Source organism: Urocitellus parryii, chromosome 7 (genome assembly GCF_045843805.1).
Source record: "Urocitellus parryii isolate mUroPar1 chromosome 7, mUroPar1.hap1, whole genome shotgun sequence".
Taxonomy (NCBI): Eukaryota; Metazoa; Chordata; class Mammalia; order Rodentia; family Sciuridae; genus Urocitellus; species Urocitellus parryii.
In genome coordinates this window covers 173,444,904-173,470,690 of record NC_135537.1, presented here as the reverse complement: position 1 = coordinate 173,470,690, position 25,787 = coordinate 173,444,904, and the positions used below count along the sequence as shown (strand labels likewise).

General features: G+C 38.6%; 1 protein-coding gene across 2 annotated transcripts in view; it reads right to left on the bottom strand.

The window, feature by feature from the left end:
- Positions 1-13,300, bottom strand: part of Map2k6 (mitogen-activated protein kinase kinase 6) — a 100,231-nt gene extending 86,931 nt beyond the window's left edge. The window contains exon 1 of one of the 2 annotated variants that reach the window (XM_026401349.2): positions 13,019-13,300. In XM_026401349.2, the coding sequence (XP_026257134.1) occupies positions 13,019-13,034 (16 nt within the window). In that variant the 5' untranslated portion in view covers positions 13,035-13,300. Of the gene's footprint in view, positions 1-7,512; positions 7,533-13,018 lie in introns of those variants that run through there. The other variant, XM_077801161.1, reaches the window with a different exon arrangement.
- Positions 13,301-25,787: the final 12,487 nt, after the last annotated feature.

Genomic DNA, 25,787 nt, shown 5'->3' with positions numbered 1-25,787 from the left:
CCTTCCTCATTCTCCTGAGAACCATATTTCAAGTTCTATTATGCCAAATCCATGTCTTCCCTCTACTGCCAGGCTTCCTGATTTCTTCCCACGTCCTCAGGAACCTCACCCTCCTGGGTATCTTGGCTCTCTCTTGTACTAGATCTCACCTGCACATCACACAGAGGAGCATTAGTCTGCTGACATCTTTGTTTTCCAAGTTATGGGCTGAACTATGTCCCCAGCCAAAATAATATGTTGAAGTCCCAACCACCAGCACCTCAGAATGTGACCTAACTTGAAAACAGGGTGGTTGCTTATGGACTTAATTAAGATGATGTCATATTGGAGTAGGGTGGGCCCCTGCTCCACTCTGACTGGCTTCCTTATAAAAAGGGAAAATTTGGATACAGACAGGGTGAAGGCCCTATGAACATGAAGGCAAAGGTCTGGGTGATGAGGCTAAGAGGGAGGGAAGGAGGAAATGCCAAAGAGTACCAGCAAGCCACAGCAAGCTGGGGAAGAGGCAAGGAACAGATTCTCCTTCCCAGCCCTCAGAAGGGGCCAACCCCATTTCCAGCTTGACCTCGGACTTCTAACCCCCAGAACATCAGATAATCCATTTCTGCTATTTAAGCCGCCCAACTAGAAGTATGCTGTTACAGCAGCAAAGCAAACAAATACATCCCACTAGACTATGAGCTTCTTGAGGGCAAAAATAGAATCCTACTCGTCTCTGTATTCACCCAGCACTGGGGCCTATTTAGGAACGAATGACATCTGCCTTTCCCCCTTCCTGCCCTATAAAAACAGAAGCTCATTCGGGAACAAAATCCCAAGTGCAGACTCAGCAATTCACTGGAATGAGATGCTATGGCTGGCAGGTCCTGTCTACCTGGCTGGTCACACGTCCTCTCCGCCTGCACAGCAAGGTGAGGCAAGAGCAGTCCTGTGACTCACAGGATTCTCAGTCCTCCTGCCCCTCATCCTCTGTTCTAGCTCTGATTGAACGAGGTCACTGAGGAGAAAGAAGATGACTACGTACAGGTTCATGGTGAAATACCCACTGAGAGGAGGGGAAGAGGGGCTACGTGCTGAGGAGCAACACTGGCCAAATGACATCGTTCTCTGGTGTCCACATACACATAAGCAACAACAAATCCCACCATTATGTACAACTATGATGCGCCAAAAAAAAAAAAAAAATGTAAGAAGTTTCAAAAAAATGCTCCAATGTGTCCCAGAGTTATACATTTTGAAACCAAGATAACAAAAGAAAAAGTTAATTAACGCTATCAATTCCATTAAATAGGACTGATCTTTTAAATAGTACTCTTTTCTGAAATTAAAAATATTATGTATTTTATATATATATATATATATATATATATATGAACCCCCTTGCCAGTATCCAGTTCCATCCTTGAGGAAGTAAGTTTGGTAAAGCCAAGAACCTTCTAGAGCCACTCTTGAGGTGAGTCAAGTGAGAATTCAGATATACCTTGAAACACTTTTTCACCTCTTAAACTGATTTCAGATGATTCTAGAGAAGAAAAAAGTACTAAGAAATGGAAAAGACAAGTTGGAATGTTAGCAGGTTATTAAAAAATGAAAATTACAGCTGTGGCCATGCTCTGAAAAATATTCCCTGACCTAGCTAGACGCTGATTACGGAACCAACAGTTTGCTTATATAATTACCGTGTGTCTATAAACCTGGTTGATATGATATCCTTGTTTAACTATTAACCTCTAGATTTCCTGGAGTTTCCACAATCCAAAAAACACCTAAAAGTATGAGATATGATATATTCCACTCACCTATTGTGATCGTAAGCAACAACTACAGTGTTTACATTGGTAAGAAAAAAAAGTTGTAAGAAAAAAAAAGTTCTTAAAAAATACATCTTATTTTCCTGGGGAATTTTTCTTTTAATTCTTCAAAGGAACTGTTCACCTATATTAACATTCAATTGTTACCACTGGATGTTGGAAGGCAAGATTCCTTCCCAGACCTACTTGGATGTAAGACTCAAATTTCTCATCAGCTCTGAAACATATTGACAATTCCATGTCCATCATAAATACTTTTCTAAGCTCTTTCTCATGCATCAGGCTTCCCAGTTCGTGGTACCTTTTATAAGCCAATCTAGAATTCTACTTTGAACTCTATACATTTTTGTGCATTTCTTACCTCCAGCTAGCTGGTAATGTTCTTAAGGACCAGAGGGAAAAGAAGAGTGAAACAAATTTATGTTTATGGAGAGATTATTATGGCAAAGCACCTCAAACACAGATGTGCACTCAATAAATATTTGTTAAATAAATGAAAGCCAAGCACTGGCCAAAGCATATCACATACATGACCTTGTTTAATCTCGTAACAACTCAGTGAAGGAGTGTCTGTCTCTTCATTTAGAAGGTGAAGAAACTGGAGCTAGAGGTTAAATAGATTTTTCCAAGCTTCAGTGCTAACAAGCAAAAGAGCAGAGTTAAATGCATCTCTATTTCCACCTGGCACAATGTCTTAAAAATAACAATTGATCAAAAAATTATTTATTAAATGGATCTGAATAAACTATTATTCAAGTAGTTCCCTCTTTAGATGCATCCAGAATCTTTGGGATTCTTGGTTTTTTCAAATGAAGAAGAAGAAAGAGTACATAAAAAGAGATTACTTTGCAAGGTTTTCAAATATCATAGAAAGGCTATTTATGCATATTTACTGCAAAATAATTTCCATATTCTCTACCATTCTGTTCCCACTGGTTCTTCAGATTCTAGTCTGATTTTTATGTCTAACTCATCCCATCCAACAGACACTCCTTCACTGAGTTGTTACGAGATTAAACAAGGAGAAACAATAAAGGAAGAGAATAAGTAACTCTCAGTGTTCAGATCTTCTGATCCTATGGCTTGAACATGGGATCATGGAAGAAAACTGAAGTATATGTCTGTTTGGCTTTGGCTGGAGGAAAAGCCAAGAAAGAATTCATTGGTTTAAAAGAAAACTCATTCCCAAATCCTCCCACATTCCCTACCACAGAAAAGCAATTCAAGGTCCCTCTACACTGTCCAGTACAAGAGGAAAACAGTGGAGATTTAGGTTCATTGCTAATTCCGTGGGAACTGCACTTGTTTTACTTACATAGAAATAACAAAGAGAAAAAGGAATTAATTAAGCCAAAGGAGCTGCAGAATTCCTGCCCTTAGGTCTTCTCCCACATTGGCCATGTTCTTATTTCTGTTTAAAGAAGCCTAACTTGGACACATAAGGAAACACGTAAGGTTACAGTCTGCTTGGTGTCTCTGATACCGCCTAGAAGACAGCAAATGGAATCAATATTTGTTAGCCATGTTTTAACATAAGCTTGCTGTAGATACAATCAGTAGACCAATCGTAATCAGCCTCCTTCAACAAATAGGAAGTTTGTACTTGGAATTCAACTTTATGAGTCCGAATGAGTCAGACTCAGTATTCCATGATTAACAGATGCCTAATGGGATATGTCAAAAGGACTTATGAAAAGCCAGACCCAGGCCAGCCCCCCATTAATTACCTTACCTGGCCCTGGTATGCCCAAATCAGTCCAGATCCCTACGGAATCCATTCGTGTTTTCTATCCCCCAACCACGTCTTTGGTGCCACAGGTTTCACAGCTAGAGCAGTAGCTCCAGTGAAGTAGACAGGAGCTCAGGTTCGGGGCTCAGCAGACCTTGACAAAAGCCTCTTCTCTGCCACTATCAGCCTGACATCCAAGGCAAGATCTACACCTTTCTGGCCTCAGTTTGCTCATCTATGAAATGGAGCATCAAATCACTGAGCAATAGTGAGAATAAATGAGATGATTCACACCCATCACTCAGCACAGGGTCTGGAACATAGAAAAAAAAAAAATCCACAGCAGCGATACCATCTGGGATGGTAGGAATTAGCACTTCATTGCATGTGACTTAAATTAACCTCAGTCTGGATACGACAAACAAAGCTGGGCTCATCCTCATCCCCAAAGCTCACCTGTCTTCACGTGCCTTTAACACCCCTTCCCTTTCGGAATATTTTTACAACCTTCACTCCCCCAATACACACAATACCCACAACTCAAGTAACTCTGTAAGCAAAAGGATGACCACTCTCTCTCCCCCCAAAATTGCCCACCCCGGGTTAGGGGGTTAATGTAAGAAAACAGCTCTACTACCTCGAAGGGGACAAACAGAAGCCTCTCTGTGGAAGATGGAGTCTGTCCTGCTGTGGACAGAGAACCCATCTTCATATGCAGGAAATGGGGGAACCGCTGAGTTGGGTCACAAAGACAACCAACAAAGCCAGGCAAGGCTGGCAGCATGAGAGTCATTTTAGATTTTTTTTTTTTCCCTGAACAAAATGTGGGATCAAGAAGAGAAAGATGAAGAAGATGAAGAGAAAGAAGAAGAGCTAATGGGAGGATTAGCTTCTCAATGGGAGGAAAAGAAATAGAAAGCAAAGAGCAAGAGCCTGCAAAGGGGACCCCCAGATAGGCTAAAGGAGATGGGTGGCTTGGTTCAGCGGAAATGAGCAGTGACCTAAATTCTCATAACTAGAAGATGCACCATTCAGACATTTCCTGTGGGCTGAGCCCAAGAGGTCACTGGAGGGGTAGCAGGCCAGCAGTCATCCAGGTTAACAACTTCCAGTTAAAGCCAAAAAGGAAAGCAATCTGGGTGCCCCATCATCAGAAAGACCCCATTACTCAATTGAGTAAAGTCATAAAAGGCAGCATCAGCCAACTGTCTGAAAAGGACCAAACAGTAAATGTTTTGGCCTGGAGGGACATGCAGTCTCCGTTGTAGCTACTCAACTCTGCCATCGTGAGCAAAACACAGCCATGGAAGATGGGAAACACAAATAACCGACCATAGCTGTATTACAATAAAACTTTATTTGGGGACACTGAATTTGAATTTTATATAAGTTTCATGGGCGAGGAAATATCATTTTCAATTTTTTTTCCCAATCATTGAAAAACAGTAACAAGTATTGAACTACAGTTAGATAGGAGGAATTGATTCTAATGTCCTATAGCACAGTAGGGAAACTACAGTTTATTATCTGTCTAATAAATAGATAACAGTTTATCATCCACTTCAAAAGAAGAAAAGAGTTTGAAGGTCCTTGACATATAGAAATGAAAATATCTGAGGAGATGGACATGCTGATCATTACACGTTGTATATATGTATTGAATTGTCATACAGTACCCCATAAATCATTACAAATATTGCATGTCAATTATAAAATAAAAATTAGGGCTGGGATGAGCTCTGTGTTTAGCATGCATTAGGCCCTGGGTTCAATCCCTAACACAGCCAAAAAAAAAAAAAAGGAAGGAGGGGGGACAGCAGAGCCATTTTAGCTTTTGGACTGTATTTAACAACAGGTGCAGCTAGATTTGGCCCAGGGGCTACAGTGTGCTGACCGCTGGCTATGAGCACAAGAACTGTGGTCAGACAGGCCTGTCTGTGCCTCGTGCCTCTGTCACTCACTGACTCCCCAGCTGTGGGAAAGCTGTTAACACTTAATTTCTTCATGTATAAGTTAAAGAGAACAGTATCTGCCCATAGAGTTTGTGTGACCTTCAAAAACAGGATACATGAAAAGTGACTGGCAAATAGTGACAATAACGACAATGATGATGATGATGATGATGATGATGATTATAGTCTGGGGGAGGGGTAGTGATCAGCACCTAGATCCAGTGCTCATGGTCCATGTGAAGAAGGCTGATCTCAAGGATCTGACAGAAGGAGGGATTTACTGATGACAGACACCAGTATCTATTTAATACTTCAGCCTAGGGCCGAGTTGACTAAATTACAATGATCTGTGACGGACCTGGCTGTATGCAGATTATAATCTGAACAGCCTCCTCAATGCAGAAGGAAGGGGTTTATGAAATACATACCAAAATGCATGGCTCCGCTCAGCAAGGGAAGACCATCCAAGGAGACAGAATGGGAAACAAAACCCAGGGAGGAAGGAATTAGGCAGTGGTGGTGGTTGGTGGGCAAGGAGGGAGTGGTTGAATCATTGCATTGGGGAATTATCCTGGCAGATCTCTGTGTCTTGTCAGAGGGTAAAAAACTGTTAAAATGTATAATTTGCCTCTGATAACCCTTCAGAGGCTCCCCAGATTTACCAAGCAGTTCCTGAAACCAGCACAAGACAGACAACTTCATGTGAGTCTTATCAGAAAGGGTTCTTTAGACATCTCATCTTAGTTCTGCTTTTTTTTTTTCCTTGTGGTGCTGAAAATTGGACCCAAGGCCTCACACATGCTAGCCACCTGCTCCACTACTGAGCTACCTCTCGAGCCCTGCTCTACATATTTAAAAAATATATATAATGCTGTCAAAGTTACCAAAGGATTGTGCAACCCTCACATCTGTTTAGAGAACCTATGGAGGAGAAATGACACTTCTTTAGCCATTCTAAGTTGCTTTTTATGCCATTCTTGCAACTTCCAAATAATCAAGCTAAGACATCTGGAACTACTAATGCAAATGAGAAAACGTAGGAAGAAAACTGTATTATAATCTAATTATCCCAAACATTTTATAAAACTTAGGGGGGAAATAATTGCTATCCATGCTAATAAAAAATAATTTCATTGTCAAACATTTATTGAGCACCTAGTATTTATAGGCACAATGCTAAAAAAAGAACTGGAGATGCACCTGGGCATAGTGGTACCTACCTGTAATCCTAGTGACTTTGGAGAATGAGGCAAGAGGATCCCAAGTTCGAGACCAGCCTCAGCAACTTAGCAAGGCCCTAAGCAATTAGTAAGACCCTGTTTCAAATTTTAAAAATAAAATAAAAAGTGCTGGAAATATTGGCTCAGTGGTAAAGTACCCCTGGGTTCAATCCCCAGTACCAAAGAAAAGAGCTAGAGATACAAAGATACTTAGTAAGAAGAACTCTACCTACCCTGCAAAGGCTTTCAAGTGAGATAAATATATATTTTTTTTAGAGAGAGAGAGAATTTTAATATTTATTTTTTAGTTCTCGGCGGACACAACATCTTTGTTGGTATGTGGTGCTGAGGATCGAACCCGGGCCACACGCATGCCAGGCGAGCGCGCTACCGCTTGAGCCATATCCCCAGCCCCAAGAGATAAATATATTTTATGAGAAAAAAATTCAAACAAATGAAGATCATCAAAATTATAGTAGTTAAAACTCATAAGTGCATAGGCACTGAAATCAACTCGAGGACATTTGCAAAATAGCCTTTGGCAAAGAAATGGTTAAAAAAAAAAAAAAAAAAACTCTACCATGGGTCACCATTTGGTGGGGGTCAAAGAAAAACAATCTTTGCTGATAGTACCATCAACCCCTCCTTGCCAGCCTGCTCCCACAAAAACAAACAAAAAAAATGTGAGATATACTAAAGATTCTAAAGAGAAAAAAAAAATCATAAATGTGGATTACCAGTGTTGGTATGTGGTTTGGTGGAAAGAACTTTGGGCAAAGAATCAGGAGAGCTAAGTTTACCTGTGGCTGTAGAGTTTTCAAGCAAATCACTCACTCCAAGGTCTCAGTCTGCTCATTTGTAGAAAGAGGTGACTGGAATATAAAACCCCTTTCATAGCCTAAAATTCTATCACATAACATCAAGACACATAAATAGAAAGTTTACTAAGTCAATGTTAAGAACATGTCAAATCTGATTAATTTATATAACTTGTGAGATCATCAAACTTGATCCTAGTCTCAGTTCTTCCAACAACCTAGTAAGTTTAAGCCAATCGGCTTTGGGGCCTTATACATGAAGCTAAAATATTAAATTATTTTCAACAATGTACATAACATAATCAGGTGCTGTGTAAAAATTATTTACAAAACTAAAGAAAAACTATTTTCTCAGTAGAAATAAGTGAAAATGCAAAAATGTCCAGGAATAAGTTATTTCCCAGATGGAATTTAAATCAGATCATTACATTTTTCTTATTATTTTCATGTGGGTCTGGGTAGCTATAGATGATATAAACAAAAATGAATTCATAAAATATGTGATATTTACATAAGACATTCTGGTTAAAATTAAAATTAGAACTCATCAAGGAATTAAATTGTTTGGATGCATCGAACCCAAATTTCAACCCATGATTACTTAACTTCTACAATCTAGGAATTTTCTGGCTTCACTCTGAAAATAATTTGATCTCCCAACTAAAATTTTAAAGATATATTTTGTGAGAAAAAAATTCAAACAAATGAAGCACAAATGTCAAATAAGTGAAAAATTCAACTCACTACTGAAAAAATGCGAATAAGATTAGACCATAAATATCCTTTATCAAATTGGCAAAGAATTTTTTTTCCAGATTATTATGCTCAGGATGAAGAAAAGTATAACCTTTCCTGGAGAGGAATTTATTTGGCAATATTTACTATAATGCTTGAAAAGAGAGAATGGGCACTTCCAGTGGTTATTGGTAGGAATGAAAACTAGTGTTACCTCTCTGGAGAGCAATCTGGCAATATACCCATGTATAACCTTTGACGGAGGACTTCCACTTCTAAAACTAATCCTAGAGAACTAATTGGGCAAATATACAAGTTGACTAATTGGGCAAATATACAAGTTGCAGTATTATTTATAGCTGGAAAAAAAAGGAAACTATGTGACAGTCCAATGAGAGATTTAGTAAACAAGTAACTATGTTCTTACAAATTAAAACATGAAGTTGTGAAGAAGTATGTGTAGGTATACTGAGGCGCAAAGATATACAAGATACAAAGTAGTAGAAAAAAGGACAAGTTGGAAAATATCACATATGGTAAAATCACATGTATACATGTACAACTGCAAAAAAACAGTCATCAAAAAGTTAACAGCAATTAGCTCTAAGGGGTGTGACTTACAGTGAGTTTTCTATTCTTATCATGAATTTCTCTTTGGTTTGAATTTTTCCATGAGTATATACCATTTTTTATAGCAATCAAAAAGCTCTTTTCAAAAGGTAGAGAGAAAAATGGGAAATGGAAAAGAATTGGACATTCATAACCTGTAGTTTGCTTCCTGGAATTTATCCTAAGGTCACAATAACATGTGAACTGGAACGATCATTGTGGCAATATTCAGAATATTGAAAGTCAATAAACATTAAGATTCAATTTAAATAAATGCAATTTAATTGGGTAATATGAACATAGAAATACATTAACTTGGAAATATTTCACAATATATCAGTAAGTGAAATAAAAGATAACTAAATAGACCTTAGTTTTGCACACACTTTGTATCTTTCATATACAAATATATAAAGAAAAGTCCAAAAGGATATATGTCAAAATATATACAGCAGTAACTAGTAATTCTTATTTTCCTTTTCTACCAAATGTTTGTATAAGAAACAAGTACTATTTATATAATTTTTTGAAGTTTTAAAAACATTCCTTGTAGATTTTTCAGGTGTTAAAATACTGGGGAAATTGTTCAAATGATATTAATCTATGAAAAACAATAGGATAAAAATCTCAACCCTTTTATCCAGCATTCAACTCTGTCCCAAAAGACCCCATGAAGCCCTTTGCACGGCACATGCATCATACTATAAAGATCTGAAGGCAACAGAAGTACAAACGGCTCAGGAAACCCAAGGTACCTATTCTGATTTTGTGTCCTGAGATGTACGGAGTTATAAAACATACTGGCTCAGATTACAGGCTGAGTGTGACAAGTCCGTCTGGTACAACCTAACAAAGGAATTTACACAGAATGAGAAATTTACACATTTCATTTCCCAGAGTGGAATGAATTACAGAAGCAGAGAACTCAGTAGGGGTTAAGCTCTTTCCTGCCACTCTGCTATATGCTTCTGAATTGTGCATTATGGGCATGTCTTGCATGATTTGCTTATTACTATGTTACACTAAAATAAACTTCTTTTTTTTTTTTTTTTAAGGCAAATAGGAAGAGAAGTGAGAAAGAGTGTATTTTAACCGGATCAAACTTATATTTTTTCAGGTGAACTGGGAGATGCCAGACCACCCTCCCTGCCTATCTCTGCCCCCCACCCCTCCCCAGAACATTATGGCTGATAACAATAGTTTTCTCTCCCGGGTAGTGTAGATGACACATTTTTCCTGTAGCTTGTCTTCCTGTAATGTGCAGGAATTCCTGCACTTTCTGGGTGCCCTTCCTGTTAACTTACATTTCAGATTTCCTCAAAGGGCATACTAGTGCTTTAATATTTGAAAAATGTCAGTTCAACCCCAGACAGCTAATACAAACAAGCTGAGAAGTGTACCACCTAAAGTCACAACTGTGGAAAACAAAATTTCTTTTTAAGAAATTCTTTCTCGGAATCTCACTGTTGGTAAGGCTGCAAAGAAGTAACCCAGTCCTTCCAGCTCCCAGGCAGTCTATAATTCTTTGCCTCTGCTTTGCCTTAAATTAGAGGTCTGTAAAACCGAATTACAGTGATCTAGAAAGTTCGTAGAGGTCCCTGAATTGAACATGTTGTTAAATTCTTCAATACTATGAGACTGTATCCACCTTTCACTTTTCCTCCCATTTCATTTGGCTAGAGTATTAAAAAGAAGTTTGGAACTGCAAAAAAAAAAAAAAAAAAAAAAAAAAAAAAAGTTTTGGCCATTTGAGGATAGCATAGCTGAATTAGGCCAATTCACATTTAAAGTCCAGGCTAAAGCTCTTTTGCCATTTCTCTAAAAGGATCACCCACTTCTTTCTACCAATAATTTTCCTTTTGGACAGGAACCTTATGTTCATACCAGATGTGCTTTCCAAACAGGATCCAATTAAGAAGATTCAATGGGCAAATGAAAATTGATTTGAAGGACCTCTAGTAGCTGATTCCCCCACCATGTATAGATTACCTATAGATTATGTATCCAATATAGACACACCTACAATGGAAGAGAATCCCCTTAGCTTCCAAACTCAAAAACTTGCTCTTCTAAGAGGGAGCTCTACCTTAAATAAGCCCAAATATATGCACTCGCACGTGAAGACACACACACACATCCTAATTTAGCTTAAACCCTAAGGTCCAAAGATCACAGTACACACCACATTCCTCATGAAACTTCCAAACTAACCCCCCAGTGGAAGGGCCACTTTGTCTCTAAACTCCAATAATGCCATTTCTCTTCGATGCCGCCTACTACCTTGTGTTATAATGATTCCCTCACATACTTGCTCTCAGCAACCACATGGGAAGTTTCTTGAAGGAAAGAACTTCATTTTAAATATGCTTATGTGCCCCAAATCCTGTGCACACACAAGTGCATACAAATGTACATATGCATGTACATATATGCATGCACATAGATAGATAGATAGATAGATAAACATGTCTATCACAATATATATTTATACATATGCTAAACTAAACTGAATAAATAAGTGAATGTTCACCAAATACAAAGTAGCTAGATGCCACTTCATTCATACACCAAAGCATGAACTGCCTCTTCTTTTTTTCCACATTTCTTATTGGTGCATTATAATTGTATATATTGATGGGATTTGTTGTTACATATTTGAATATGCACACAATATAAGAATATAATTTGGCCAATATCACTTCCCAGCATATGAACTGCCCCTTATAAATTGATACTTCTCTGCTCATTAGGAGATGGGGGGATCCCTATTTAAGGCATACCTGCACCTTAAAATATCAATTCCTAATTTCTTCATCAACCTTAGCTTTCCATGTAGTCATTCTCCCCTAATACTCAAAGAAAAGCAGAGTCCTACTTTGAACTCTGGAGAATATTTTTCCTCTTTTGGGCTCAGATACATGACTTTCATCAGGTAGAATTAAAAAGTGGTAACACAACTCAAAAAAAAAAAAAAAAAAAAAAGCAAAAATCTTATCTAATACTTTAATTTCACTAGCTCTTACTCAAACAGTGCCCCAGGTAACCTAACTCAGAGGTCCCTGACTCACCTTTTCATTCCATACATTCTCCCATAGCATATGCTTTTCCTATTTAAAAAAGGAATTGTTCTGAAACAAGTGGCCCAGAATCCTACAGGTAACTGACAGCACCCCCCTCGGCTCTCTGGTGTTGTCAGGAATTGTTTTGAATTCCCTCCCCAGAATGATATTAAGCCTGCAAAATACAACAGTGGAAAAAATAAATTTAAAAGAAAACAACCATAGACCCTGAACTTCTGCCCTATTATAGCTGACTAAATATTTGCAATTACACACTTAAAATATTTCATTATGGTTGTCAATGAAACCATGCAGTTCCCTCATAAGTTGCTGTAATGGTTAAAAGTACAATTTGCCCCCCAATATCTCCCCTCAGGATGCAAAGCATCTCTCAAATGGACAAACATATCTCGGTCCTCACTGCAGCTTCTGAATACTGCGAGCCAATAAGCAATTGGTGTAAAGTGCAAAATCTCGGAAGACCGAGACTTCTTGTCTGCTTTTTTGTAATACGCTGTTATCTATAGTTCACCTTTACTTCCTTTAAAAATGAAAAGTTGCCTAATGTTCAAAGCGAAATCAATGGAAATTTAACTAAATTTTGGCACAGAGACGGTTCATTTCCAAAAGAATATAAGATTTCATTAATTTCCTAGTAGTTCAACTCAAGTTTTACCTTTCATCTTCACCTACAGACTTTTTAAAAAGTTTGTATTCCTGTTGCACACAAAATTACTTATAATATGTGTGCATAATAAAGAATTGTACAATTATATAAAGCATTGCACATTTAGACGCTACCAACCTGCTCTCTCTCTCCTGACTGTGCAAAAGGCAAAAAGAGCTCAGTAATCCTAGCAGAAGAATGCAAATAACGTCAATGCACAGCTGAACTGCAAGCCCTGCCTTACAGGAACTCTCTGTGTCTGCAAAAAAAAAAGACACATACTAAACAGGAAATGCAACTGAGCTGTGGAAAACCTCAAACTTAAAAATGCAATCGCCGGGCGAAAAATGCATCCATGCATTCATAAATGCATGCACAACCCTTTGCATTTTTGCAAGTAATGCAAATAGCCTCTTACCTTTCGACTGAGACATTTTCCCCTTTCCTTTGATGGGGGAGGGGAGCACAAAAGACTTTGCCTTGCTTCTCTTCTGTAGCTAGTTTTGCAACAAAGATGCAAGCTGCAGGCGTGCAATCTTCATGCAAGTGGAGTTTCTCTTGACCGATGCAGCAGATGGACTTTCAGAGAATCAAGGTGGAAATGCACACCTTGCAAAACAGACTGGAAAGTGATTTTTCCCCCAGTTGCAACGTTAGGGAAGGCTGTGCTGCAGCTACATGATGGGCCAGGGCTGGCAGCTAAAAGCTCCAAACTTGGAACTGAGTATCTTAGTGCGCAGACGTCCTTCCTGCGAAGGGCGCGGAGGCTGCTGGGTAATGTAGTTCCCGTGTGTAGTCCACGGGGCTCTGATTTAAGGAAACGTGGTCGTCCCGGTCGCTGAGTGAGACGTATGGGCGCGAGAAAGATTGCACTCAGACAAGTTAGACGCCCACTCAGTAGTAAGAAACGGCAAGGCCAACAAGAAAGGACATTTTTTTCCCCTGAAATAACAGCTAAAGTACATGCTAAAGAACCTGAGGATAGCTAAAGGGCTTTGGCTCCTTTAGGTCTGTTTGGGTGTTCAACGTATTAATTTTGTAACCCAGCACCTGTTGGACTGTTCCTGCCTGTACCCTCACACGTCCATTTTTAAAAACGTTTTTCTCGAATGGAGGATTTGTTGGTAGTTTGGCCCTGCAGAGTATGCTAAGTTTTATTTAATAAGAAACGATTCTGGTCAGTTCCTTTCAAAGAACCTGAAATTCAATACGGAGTAGGACTGGGGTGGGGAGATTGGGGAGTTCTCATTTCTTACAGGGTTACAAAGCAAATTCTGCTTGTTATATGTCAAAGCCAATTTTATCCAAGTCAAGATATTTGGATGCTTTTTCTCACCTGAGGGAAACTGGGATGAAGAGGAAAGTCCCTGGCCTGGATGAGAATACAGGTGGTAGTCTTAAGTGAACAAAGTCAAATATCTTGTATATAGTCAATAAAATCAAGAAGTATTTGTTGAGTATGGAGTATTTGCCAGGTTATCTTTCTAGGGCCTCGGGCTGTCCATTTGCCCTGTACTGCTCATAGCAGGAGGGTGGGCAGCAGCCCAGTGAACCAGAGTATCATTCTTGTCACCAGGAAGCCAGAGAGGCACAGAATTCCCTGCAAGAAATGGAGAGGAGGAGAGAGGTCTTAGTGGAAATGAGTTCAGACTTTCTGAGCATAGACCACACTCAGGAATGTTCTTTGAAGGCCAAGAGCAAAACAAATTGAGGGTTTCAGGCTGTTGAGGTGTAAGTAAAGCCCAGTGGTGGCAATGATTATCCCCATTCTATGGGCCAAGAGAATTGCCTTGCATGTAAGAACTGATGGGGTGGGCAGAATATTCTGGTGAGGACTCTACTGACCTTATAAGACTAGTGAGAGGATTGGACTTTATTCCTCAGGTATCTGAGGGGTGGGGACAAGGTTTTGAAAAGGGGTGTGACCTAATAAAAGCATTGTTTTAAAGAAAGTAAAACTGCCCTTAGGGATAAAGGTGGGTTGAAGTAGGAGAGGCTAGAGATAGGACAGGACAGGTCAGTCATGGAGGTCAAAAAAGCACTTTTTTTTTTTTCCTTGAAAGAAGATTCAGCTAGATTTGATGGTTGCTAATAAAAGCTGTTGGAATTTTAAGAATTCTGGGAAGCCAGGGCCATCAGAGTAAAGGATGAAGCAGAGAGGGCCACCATTTGTCAGGTGCAAATCAGCAAATCAACCCTTACGTATGCAATAGGTAGTGGGGACTGATATTAATGACTTCAGTTGATCCCCTTTACTGATGTTATAGAGAGTTAATCAAGGCAGGCTTATCCCTCAAAGAATGGCACAGGTCCCGTGAGCACTGGTGTGAACAAGCTCAGAGCCTCCTCACTTCACCAGGAGATACATGTGTTGAGATTCATTTCAACACATCCAGTTCACTTTCCAGTTATTGAGAGAGCACCTGCTTCATACCAGGCCCTGGGATAGCTACTGACCTATGTAGACTATAGGGCCTGAACTACCACCCCAAACTGCTTTCAATTTGCATTTTGTGTGGTCAACTGCATTGCTCTTAAATTACCCAGACTCCCTTCTTTATGAAAGGGTTCGAATCACAACGCTGGTGAATTTGGGGACTGGTGTTTGGGCTCCCACTTACTCTGCATAGGCATGTATAGTTCACATCTGGCAAATAGTTTGTGTTCAGAAAGTCAGTCTGCAGTTCCTTTTTCCATAGAAGCAACAGTATGCTCAGGAGTTAATCCACCCATACAGATACGCAAGCATACGCAAAGTACCTTCATTTCATAAATTAGCTGAATGAAGTTTTTTTTTTTAAAAGAGCATGATGAATTTTATTTTCTTTCTGGAAAAAAAAATATATGTGTCCTGGATTCTGAATAGGAAATGGGGATAAGAGGGATCTCAACCTCTCTGAGAAGTTTTAGCTTCTAGAAGAAAAAGTTCACCTTCCTGCCCCGGTGTGAAAAGGTTTCTACCTCCCACATTCCTGTGAGTGGAAAAGCCTGTGCCTCTGCTCAGCTCCCTGTTTTCCTGGTGGTAGCCACCCTAGGAGGAGAATCCCTCCCAAGGTAAAGCTAAGAAAGCAGAAGTGAATTCTGACAGGTCGGTTTTTTATATGCCCATGGAGTGTTTTATCTTGAAGTGACCTGTGTCTTTGTATGGTATCCCCGACCTTTGTGATTTGTCTGTACTTCCTTCTAAAAGGCAAATCTGATGTATTCTCCTCCCAGCTCCTAGTTATCTGCAGGATCAATTCCAAACTCCTTGGCCAGGTACAACAGGCTCCTTGCGAGACCTCATTCCTGTCTACTTTCCCGGTTCATTTCTTAACCTGTGTTGATCCTACAGCAGGAGAAGCAGGGTTTCTGGTTCTTGACTTCTAGACACACTGCTCCCGACTCTCAGTGTGAATTAGGTGCAGTCACTAATTCCATAACATCCTGTGCATTTCATCTCTCCTGAGACTCACTGGTCACAGGGCCAGTTGGAGTTCATGTTGTATTTGTCTCTGCAGGAGGCTGGACTGTTGGAGATCAGAGCTATTACCTATTATCTCGGCACTTCAGTGTTCAGCAAAGTATCCAGCATATCTTGTCCCCCAAAGCCTGTTGCAATAAGGAATGGAATAGATGGGGCAAGGACCAATACCTGTGGCTAACCTGGACTAACTGGATTCCAACAATGGAGTTAACACCTTAGGGGAGACTGGAGCACCTGGGGAAGGTCCTGTGCTGTCAGGTGAGAGGTGTGAGATTCCTGGAAGCAGGGCCTCAGGTTAGGTCCTGCTGCCTTCATAGAGCTATATCCTGGGTGGGGGAAGTGGTGACACAGGGGACCACATAGAATCCAAGGGTCAGGAACAGTACCTGCAACCTAAAATCTCAGTAGCAGTGGTTCTGTACTGGGGGCAGCTTTGCCTCCTGGCAACATGGGACAGCATCTGCAGCCATTCTGATAGCTAGTGGGTAGGGATCAGGAATGTAATAATCCTGCTAAAGTGCACAGGAAACCTCCCACAGCAGAGAACGATCTGGTCCAAATGTCATTTGTGTTGAGTTTGAGAAACTCTGTTGTATACCATGAAAAGTTACCGAACACTCTGATTTCAAATTAAAGATAATCATGTCTGATAAAAATGTAGTTAATTTGACATAATAAAACCCCTTGAATCTAGGATGTTTGGATTTTGGTCCTGCACACAGACGAAGTTAACAACTGTATCTGGGTCTCCTAAGGCAAATCATTTACGTTTTGTTGTTGTTGTTGTTTTGTTGGTTTTGTCTGTTTGTTCACTACTGGGGATTGAACCCATGGGTGCTTTACCACTGAGCAACATCCCAGTCCTATTTATTTATTTATTTATGTATTTTGATACAGGGTCTCGCTAAGTTGCTTAGGGTCTTCTAAATTGATGAGGCTGGTCTTGAACTTGCGATCCTCCTGCCTCAGCCTCTCAAATTGCCGGTTACAGATGTGCACCACCACACTCAGCACTTTACTTTCCTCTGCCTGAATCCCACTGGAAAATAAGGAAGGTCAGCCTGAGGCTCCTTGCAGTTCTACCATTCTATGGCTGTAAACCTACCTACCTCACATGTCCTATTAAAACCACTAATGATTTAAAAAGAAAGAACTAAAAAAAATATATATATATATATCAGCTAAACCTCTTTCTGTTCAGGAACTATAAGAGTCCCTCATCCTTTGCTTTGGCAAGACAACCAGTGACCATCATAATAACGTCAAGTAAGAGTCGAGACATGAAATGCTCATATTACTCTTTGCAATATTATCTTCCAGGTAGAAATACTAATCTGCATCTGACATTTATGAATGTTCCCCAACAGTGTCTTCTAGATGTCAGCAACAAGAAAGGGAAGGTGCTAAAGTTAAAGATCTAAGTTCAGGTGTGGAGTGTCTGCTTTTCTAGAATCTAGAACTATGACATATATACATATATATGTGTATATATACACACACAGTATATATATGGTGTATACATATGGTGCATATATATATATATATTTGTTATATACAATGAAGCATATTGGGGAGAAGGCATATGGAAGATTTATTTAGGGAATTAGATGCTGGGTTGAAGTTACACAATATCTTTATGTTCATTTTTTTGCTTTGGGTTTTTTTTTTTTTTTTACTTCAATTATCACACGATTATTAGGAGAAATTTTGAAAATTCCAACATACATCAAGTGTAGTTTACATGTCCTCCCCAGTATGGCGCAGCTCCACCTGTTTAGCATTCTCTCTCCCCTCGACTACTGTGGGTAACTTTAAGTTGTCTCATCAAAACAGGATTCTCATCTAGCTGAAAACGGGAACTTCATGTCACCACTTCTGTATGTTAACTCCCACTATTGTTCTCTAGCTTTGCTTTTTTCTGGCCTCCACTTCAGTCTCTCTCTCTCTCTCTCTCTCTCTCTCTTTTTTTTTTTCCTGGTATTGGTATTGGGGATTTAAACCAGGGGTGCTTTACCATACTGAGCTACATGTTTTTGCATTTTTTTGTTTGGAGACAGGATCTTGCTAAGTTGCTTACAGTCCCCCTAGGTTGCAATCCTCCTGCCTCAGCCTCCCCAGCCACTGGGATTATAGGAGAATGCCACTGCACCTGGTACCACTTTAGTCTTCATTTTTAAAATTCTATCATTCATTCAGAATCCGTAGTCATCTCTTTCATAAAGATGCCCTGATCACATCCCTCTATCCTGTAAAACAGAATCCTTCCCTCTTAATTAAATGACACTGTTAGATCCCATAAGCCAGACATCTAGGGATACCCCACACTAACATTATTTGAGTACGAATCTCACAGTTTCTGGAAAATGGTGTATTACCTGTACCTCTTATCAATTCCTTTGGGACGACTTCTTGCTTGTCCATTTTTAAGCCCTGACTGTAAGATTGGCCAGGGAGAGTTTCATTGTCATCGTATAACCCCAAGTCAAACACATACCATGCGCATAATATGTGCTCAGCCTATACTTGCTTATCTGATGCATGCATGGATTTATTAATTACTGAATGAATTCATCTAAAACAGGTGATTAGCGGTCTTTGATAAAAGTTAAAGAAATGCTAGTTTAGGGATATGCTAGGGAGAAGAATTTCCATTTTTTATTTTTACTTTAATTATGATACCTAATGTTTCTTCTAAGGAGCCATGTAGCGCTAAAATACTGTGGTATTTTAACCTTTTCCCAAAAACTATATTGGGTCTTGGACAGGCATGGTAACGAGCTGATTAATTAAAAAAAAAAAAATAGATGGCGTAAAGCTGTAGGTTCTAGGAAAATAAGAACAGAAATTATCCCAACCTACCATTAAATCCTAAAGGATTTCAAGGCATGACCAGTGTGGTGTGCAAGAGCCCTGGCAAGAGTAAACTACTCCAGTCATTAAATTAAGTAAAATGGGGCATAAAAAAGCTATTTCAAGTCCTGATCAGTCAGTCCAGAGTCAAGAGAGAAAAATTGGAATAGTGTCGAATCAAACATATAGCGTATACTTTTTCTCTTCTTTTCACCTGATCCCTAATCATCAATGTCTTTCTTCCTATATATGTGTGGATGTATGTACACATATACGGAAATATATACATATATTTTTCACATATTTATTTTTCTTACAATATTCATTCATTTTTTCTGCCAGGCTCTGGTCCTGCCCTGTCTGGCTTCAGAAAATCTCAAGAAACCAGAAGTCTATAGAAAGCCAAATAAATGGCTGTGAGGCTGAAGTAACATATAAACTTGGTACTCCCTTGTAACACACCTAAATGATTTCATTATTAATCAACAGGCTCATATGACACACAGCAATTGAAAACGAATTGCACATTGACACCCAGACCCTTAAGTATCTCACTCTTGGCTTCTTCCAGAGCAGATTCCTCTGGAACCTCCAACTTGTACTGGGTGATTCTTTTCCAACCGTAAAGAAATGCAGAGTGTCATTCTGCTGCCATTTCAGTTGTCAAAGGTAACATGCAGCAAAGGGGTTGGGGGCCATCCATGTGTGCCCTGATGACATGAGAGGTTTTTTATTGAACAGTCACTAAATTTTAGAAAAAGCTGGGAGAATTCCTTTGCAATATGGGTTGATCAAATTGCAGCCCATTCTTGAAATCCAGCCTGCTGGCTGTTACTGGAAATAAAGTTTTATTGGAACACAGCTATGCCCCTTCATTTATCTGCTATCTATTGTTGCTTTTATACTACAAAAGGAAGACAACCGAGTTAAATATTTGCAGCAGAGAGAATGTTTGGCGCCCCCAGCTATCAATTAACACGTTTCCAAAAGTGTTCATTTCTTTTGAAATGACACTGTACTTGAACTGCTTTTAATACTAAAGTCATTAACTCCACAATTAAACTGTAAAATCCCCGAGGATATGCTTATAGACCAAGGAGATCTCATAAAGCACAGCAGAGAGTGTATGCCAAGCCTGTCATAAAGATTTCTGAGCTGGATGATTAAATTAAATTCTTACTATATGGACATAAGAAAGAATTACCTCTCGATTTTCCTGGACTCCATCTTCCTTTCCACCTGTCTTCAGTTCCCTACATATTGTTCAGGTTGTTCAAGTCTGAGTGTGTTTGAATACTAAGTCTGTGTACTTAGGAAAAATCAAAATATCAAATACAGCTTGAGAACCATCAACTATAAAAGGCATGCCTCTTAAATCTGGTTTTTATCCCAGCAACTAAAAGAAGGGGGGAAAAATGAAGACTAATAAATTAAGGGAAACACCTCAATTTATTATATCCCATTTTTAAAAAAATATTTTTAGTTGTAGATTGACACAATACCTTTATTTTGTTTAGTTGTTTTGTTTTTGTTTTTGTTTTTTAATGTGGTGCTGGGGATCAAACTCAGTGTCTCATGAGTAGTAGGCAAGCTCTCTCCCACTGAGCCACAACCCCAACCCTATTATATTGCATTTTAAAAAGTGATAAGACTTTGATAAAGACATCATTGGTTGTGATGGGCATGGTGGGAGTTACAAAAATGAACAAAGCAAGATTCCTGTTATAAGAAGCTTAAAATCTTGGGGGTAGTGTTAATACTTCTGTAATATCTCACAGTTTACAGTCTCTTTCCAGATCACCACATCGTTGTGTCCTTATGGAGATGCTGGGAGATGGGTCCTTCCAACAACCCCGTTCATCAGCATCACGTCATGCTGTCGCTGTTCTTATACGAGATGGGAAAACGTGTTACTTTTAAAGCTCAACTGCAAGTGTAAATGTCTGGTCTTCTGATTCCTCATTCCCTTCTCTAAGCTCTCCAATCTAGTCTCAGGGTAAATGACTTTTAATAAGAGCCCCAGAACTGTGCCTTTTTTAGGCTAATGATAATCTGGTAGCATTTTGCTTCACGTGATCATATTAGTTATTTATGGGACAAACTCAATTCATGATAATAAAGTCTACAATATGTCTGCACCTCTCCTTTTTAGGTTGTACCTTGGCCAATACATGGTGACAATTCAACAAATGCTGTAGCCTTTGGGGATGAGTGAGAAACACTGATGTAGGACATGGTGTTGTGCCCTTCAAGCCTCCTTGATCTGTTTACATTGATATTAATAGATGGCTCTGGGCTTCATTCACAGACGTGGACAATTCAGGTCATACTGACCTGCTGCACTTTAAAAAAATATTAAATATTCTGATAAATTGTTTGGGTAGATATCATATGCAATTCATAGAAAATGTTTTAAAGTCCAGAGAAAGTCAAGATGTTGTCTTAAGTTACAGTTGTGCAGAAATAGTCAATATAACAAATTAGTTTGTTCTTAAATTATTTCATTTGGGATTAGTGTCCAAGAGAATGTTTTATTTATAAAGAACAGTGTACAGCTGATAAGTAGAAAAGAATACTGATTTTCCATTTTACTCATTTTTTGAGATTAGTGGATTTTATTTTTCAGACCAATGTAAAAGAATATGGGTTCTATATATTTTAATTATTGTATCAGATAATTGAGTGGCATTTTATAAGTGTTATATAATTGTATAGGATTAGAAAATAGCTATTTGAAAATATAATGAAGACCTGATGACATTTTACAGGTTAGACTTCCCACCATCCTTAAAGTTAGAGTTAATTCCTTTATGCTGGCATGAGCTATATATTCCATGCTTGTTCACGATTCTATGAAGCAGCAGAGGCATGAGATTGCACTCGACTGTCACTGGATCTCTTTGGAGCCCCATTCCAATAGCCTTACTGACATATAGATAAGAAATGAAGAGAATCTAGAAATGCTGCACATTTGCTAAGGACAACTGGAGATTTCCATTGTATCAGTCCTTATTTATCTTTTCATTTCTGTTTTTTTTTACCCAAACAAATATCAAAATGCATTTATTAAACATTTTGGGGGGCATGTTGCCAAATCGGATGCTACTGTATATAGAGAAACTGTGTGGAATATGGTAACACCATCTGGCACTGTGAATACATTTTGAAATGCCTGTGGAAGTTTCAAAGAAAAATCTAGGAAATTTTGTGCATAATTTCTTAAAACTTATTTCCATGAGATTCATGATTTGGGAAGCTCATTATACAAGTTTTCAATAAATATGTAGGTAATGTTTTTAATACCTAGATAATCCTTCATAAACAATGTAATGCCTGGTTTTATCTTATAATGTCAATTTTTTTGTATAGGAGCTTCTAATGGTAATTGTGTAAAATATGCTATGCAAAAAAACCTAAAGAAGATCTATGCACTTCATTTTATCGGTTTTTACTCCATCATAATGAGGTAGCAATCAAAGCACTTCACAGAGTGAAGCTAAGGAAACCAAAGTATGTCCAAGATATGTGTTTGATTCTCATAGAATGGAGAAAGGAAGCACAGTACTACAAGTCAGACCCTGATTTTATGTTTTGAAGATTTTGATAGAGATAGTCAAATAGATAGAGATCGTCAAATACCAGATACACATTGCTTATGACATCTACCTACCTGCTCAGTGATGATGAAAAGTTACTAGATATATGAGGGCAAAATGTCACCCCAAAAGTACATTACTGTATTTATTCCTATATTTATAGATCCCTATTGCTTTGTTCACCAACACTGGAGGAATTGAGTTGATTCAAATTTTGATTTGGTGGGCTGAAGGCACTGTTCTAGTTTACAGAGTGAGAACCCTCATGTCAGTTTTAAGTGACCAGAATGTATGTGTTGACCCAGGGATACTATCAAGATGAAACTCAAAATCATTCCCAACTATTCTGTTATATTTAAAATTAAGTATCTGAGAATTCAGGTTTTCTAAGTATGATTAAAACAAGCTTAAACTATGTGTGGGTTATACTTCCCAACCCTGTGTTCTGTAAGGATGTTTAGTTATTTTAGGTTCAAGTGCTTATAGAAGCTATAGCCATGGACAATTTTTGAAGGTCAATGATGACTCTAATATATGGAATTTGTTGATTGGTGATGCCATTCATGTGCCCTTCTACATAAGACATGGATGTTGCATTTTAAATTCATTTTTATATGGAAACAACAGATGTAACATGAAAAAATTATTCTGAGGATGCCTGCTAGTTTTTTTTTTCCATCAGCCATTCACTTTTAATTTGGGAAGGGAATTAAGTAAATGAAATCTGGAGGCCATGGCTCCTTTCGTGTGAATAAAGATACTGTATTTGCTATAGAAGATTGGGTGTAAGCACATGTGTCCAACGAAGTAGCAAGAAAAAACTCAGGCTGGAGCCATAGCTCTGTGAGAGAGCCCTTACGTAGCATGGGCAAGGCCCTGGATTCCTTCCCCAGCAACACACACACACACACACATACCCTCTTTTAAGGCTGAAGGTAAGAAAGTCAAAAAGTAGGCCACACGAGGGAATATGAATAGAAAGGCTTAATCTAATGGGAAGGGAAAGAAGAAGAAATGTGTTTTTATTGCAGCAAATCAAAACCCTGTTGGATGCTTGTTAAGAGGAAATGGAGGCCATCTGGAGAAAACAATTCCATTCCACACTGTGGAGTGAATTTAAAGAACAGCCCAGGAGCTAGGGCATGAATTACATAGGCCTCTGGCCATGTAATGTCGTAGATTAACAGTGTGAGCAGCAGGGGGCACAGTGCTGGTTAATGAGAGGAGGAAGGGGTGGACCCGTCCCCTTGGTAAAGAAGCATACTAATGACATTATTTTGTTTCTTTTCAGTCATCTGAATATATTTAGGACCTTAATATTCTAAATTATTCCATTGTACTTACTCTACGTATTTATTAGATCCGTAAACTTTGTGTTGGCCTTTTACTTGTAGCCATTACCAGAGCTTGCTGCCTTTTGCTAATTAACATGTTAATTAATTCACTGGTTCAGTTTTAAAGTTTATTTGAGGCATATTTTAAAAATTGCCAAAATAGATTTTCTCCAGTTTCCTAGTTACCTAATGGATAAACACTTGAGGGATATAAGCATGTATTGAGGGTATTCTATTTTTACTTAAAATGGATAAATTCTTATTAAGGATTTATTAACTGAGAAAGTTTTTTAAATTATTGTTTAATACCTATACAAAAGGATACACAAAATTATTGGGAATTAGACAGGGGTAAGAGGAAGGAACATGAAGAGAAAGAACCACGAGGAACATTTTTAATAACTGAAATATTCTACTTTCTATCACAATGAGTTTAAAAACATATGGAAAATAAATTTTCTTTGTTGATATATGTTAGAAGAGGTCCAAGTACACAAATCTTCCTGTGAAAGTCTGTAGGGTTTCAAAAGAATAATATTAAATTGAAGTTTTAATGTGCTCAAAAAAATTTTAAAGTTCAATCTATACGTAGCGTGTTCTATAGCTTTTTCCCCATAATATTATTACCAATTTTTCTAGTTATTATGGATTTTAATGCTAACTTTTTGGTTTGGCTAAAAACATATACATTTAACTTTTTAACTTTATACCCATTGAATTATTTTAGGAGCTTACAGTCGATACCAGTTTTCAGTAGGTAATATGTGAAAAAAATACAATACTTTAAAGATTTCATGTTCACAGTGACTAAGATTCCTTCAAAGACAATTTTCTGCAGCAAGAGCTGAGCAAATATCAGTGTGCCCCCCCCAAAAAAATTAATTGAGCCTTGTGTCTTAAAAAACAGTACTTTAAAAATAAGTCATATGGAAGATGAAGAGCTGAGCAGTAATGCTCCTCTGTGGTGGGTAATATTCCAGTTTTCTCTTCAATCAATTTTGTATAGTGCTTTGGAAGCAGAATAGCAAGTAATATGAAATCATTTCTCAAGATGCTGTATGTACACACTCTTACTTCTATTTCTGTATTCACTGGAACTGACAATTTATGGGACATACTTGTAATACTCCAAGAACAAAGACCAATTTCCCAGAAGGTTATGAGCACTCTTGATTTTAACAAATGCAAATGTGTGTGTGTAGGGTGGGGGTCACGTTTAGATAATGAAATGAACTAGATTTATGGAGTCTCCATGATGAGTCTCAGGAAGCATACCCACTGTCCAGATTAATTTTATTCGGAGATTCAGAAAGTGGATGTAGGCACTTAACATTGACAAGTAGTAATTACCATTGAGTATTGTGGAAGATGGAGGGCTAAAAGGATCTGGGCATCAGCTTCGGAACATGAGTATCTTTCATTCTTGGAAAAACAGGTATTCAATTGATCTGTCTGTGATCCTTAGTCTAGGTTTCAAGCACGGAACATGAATCCGTGTGAGACTGAAATGAACCACCTGTTTTCTTCAAATGGAATTGAGGGGAAGGTCACCTCAGGACAATCTATTAATCCTTTTGGCACGTCCCAGTCATTTTGCTTGTTTTGTTTTACATTAGGGAGATGCGTAGGACTGAACAGAGAAACACCTCACATTTAGACCCCTCGTGTGTGTGTGTGTGTGTGTGTGTGTGTGTGTGTGTGTGTGTGTGTGTGATTCCACCCTGGTCATAGCATGCCATTCAAGCATGCAGTTAGCAACACGGGGAGGTTCCAAAGTTCAAAGGTAGTTCGGGATCTTTGCTCCCTGTGTTCTGTCCCTTGAATGTTTACATGGTGTCATTTACTCTTTACGTGTGCCCCAGTGGTGTCCACGGGAGAACTAGTTCCCTCATACGCAGAAATTGTTCATGTTTAAAACGTTCAGAGCCATCTGACACATAA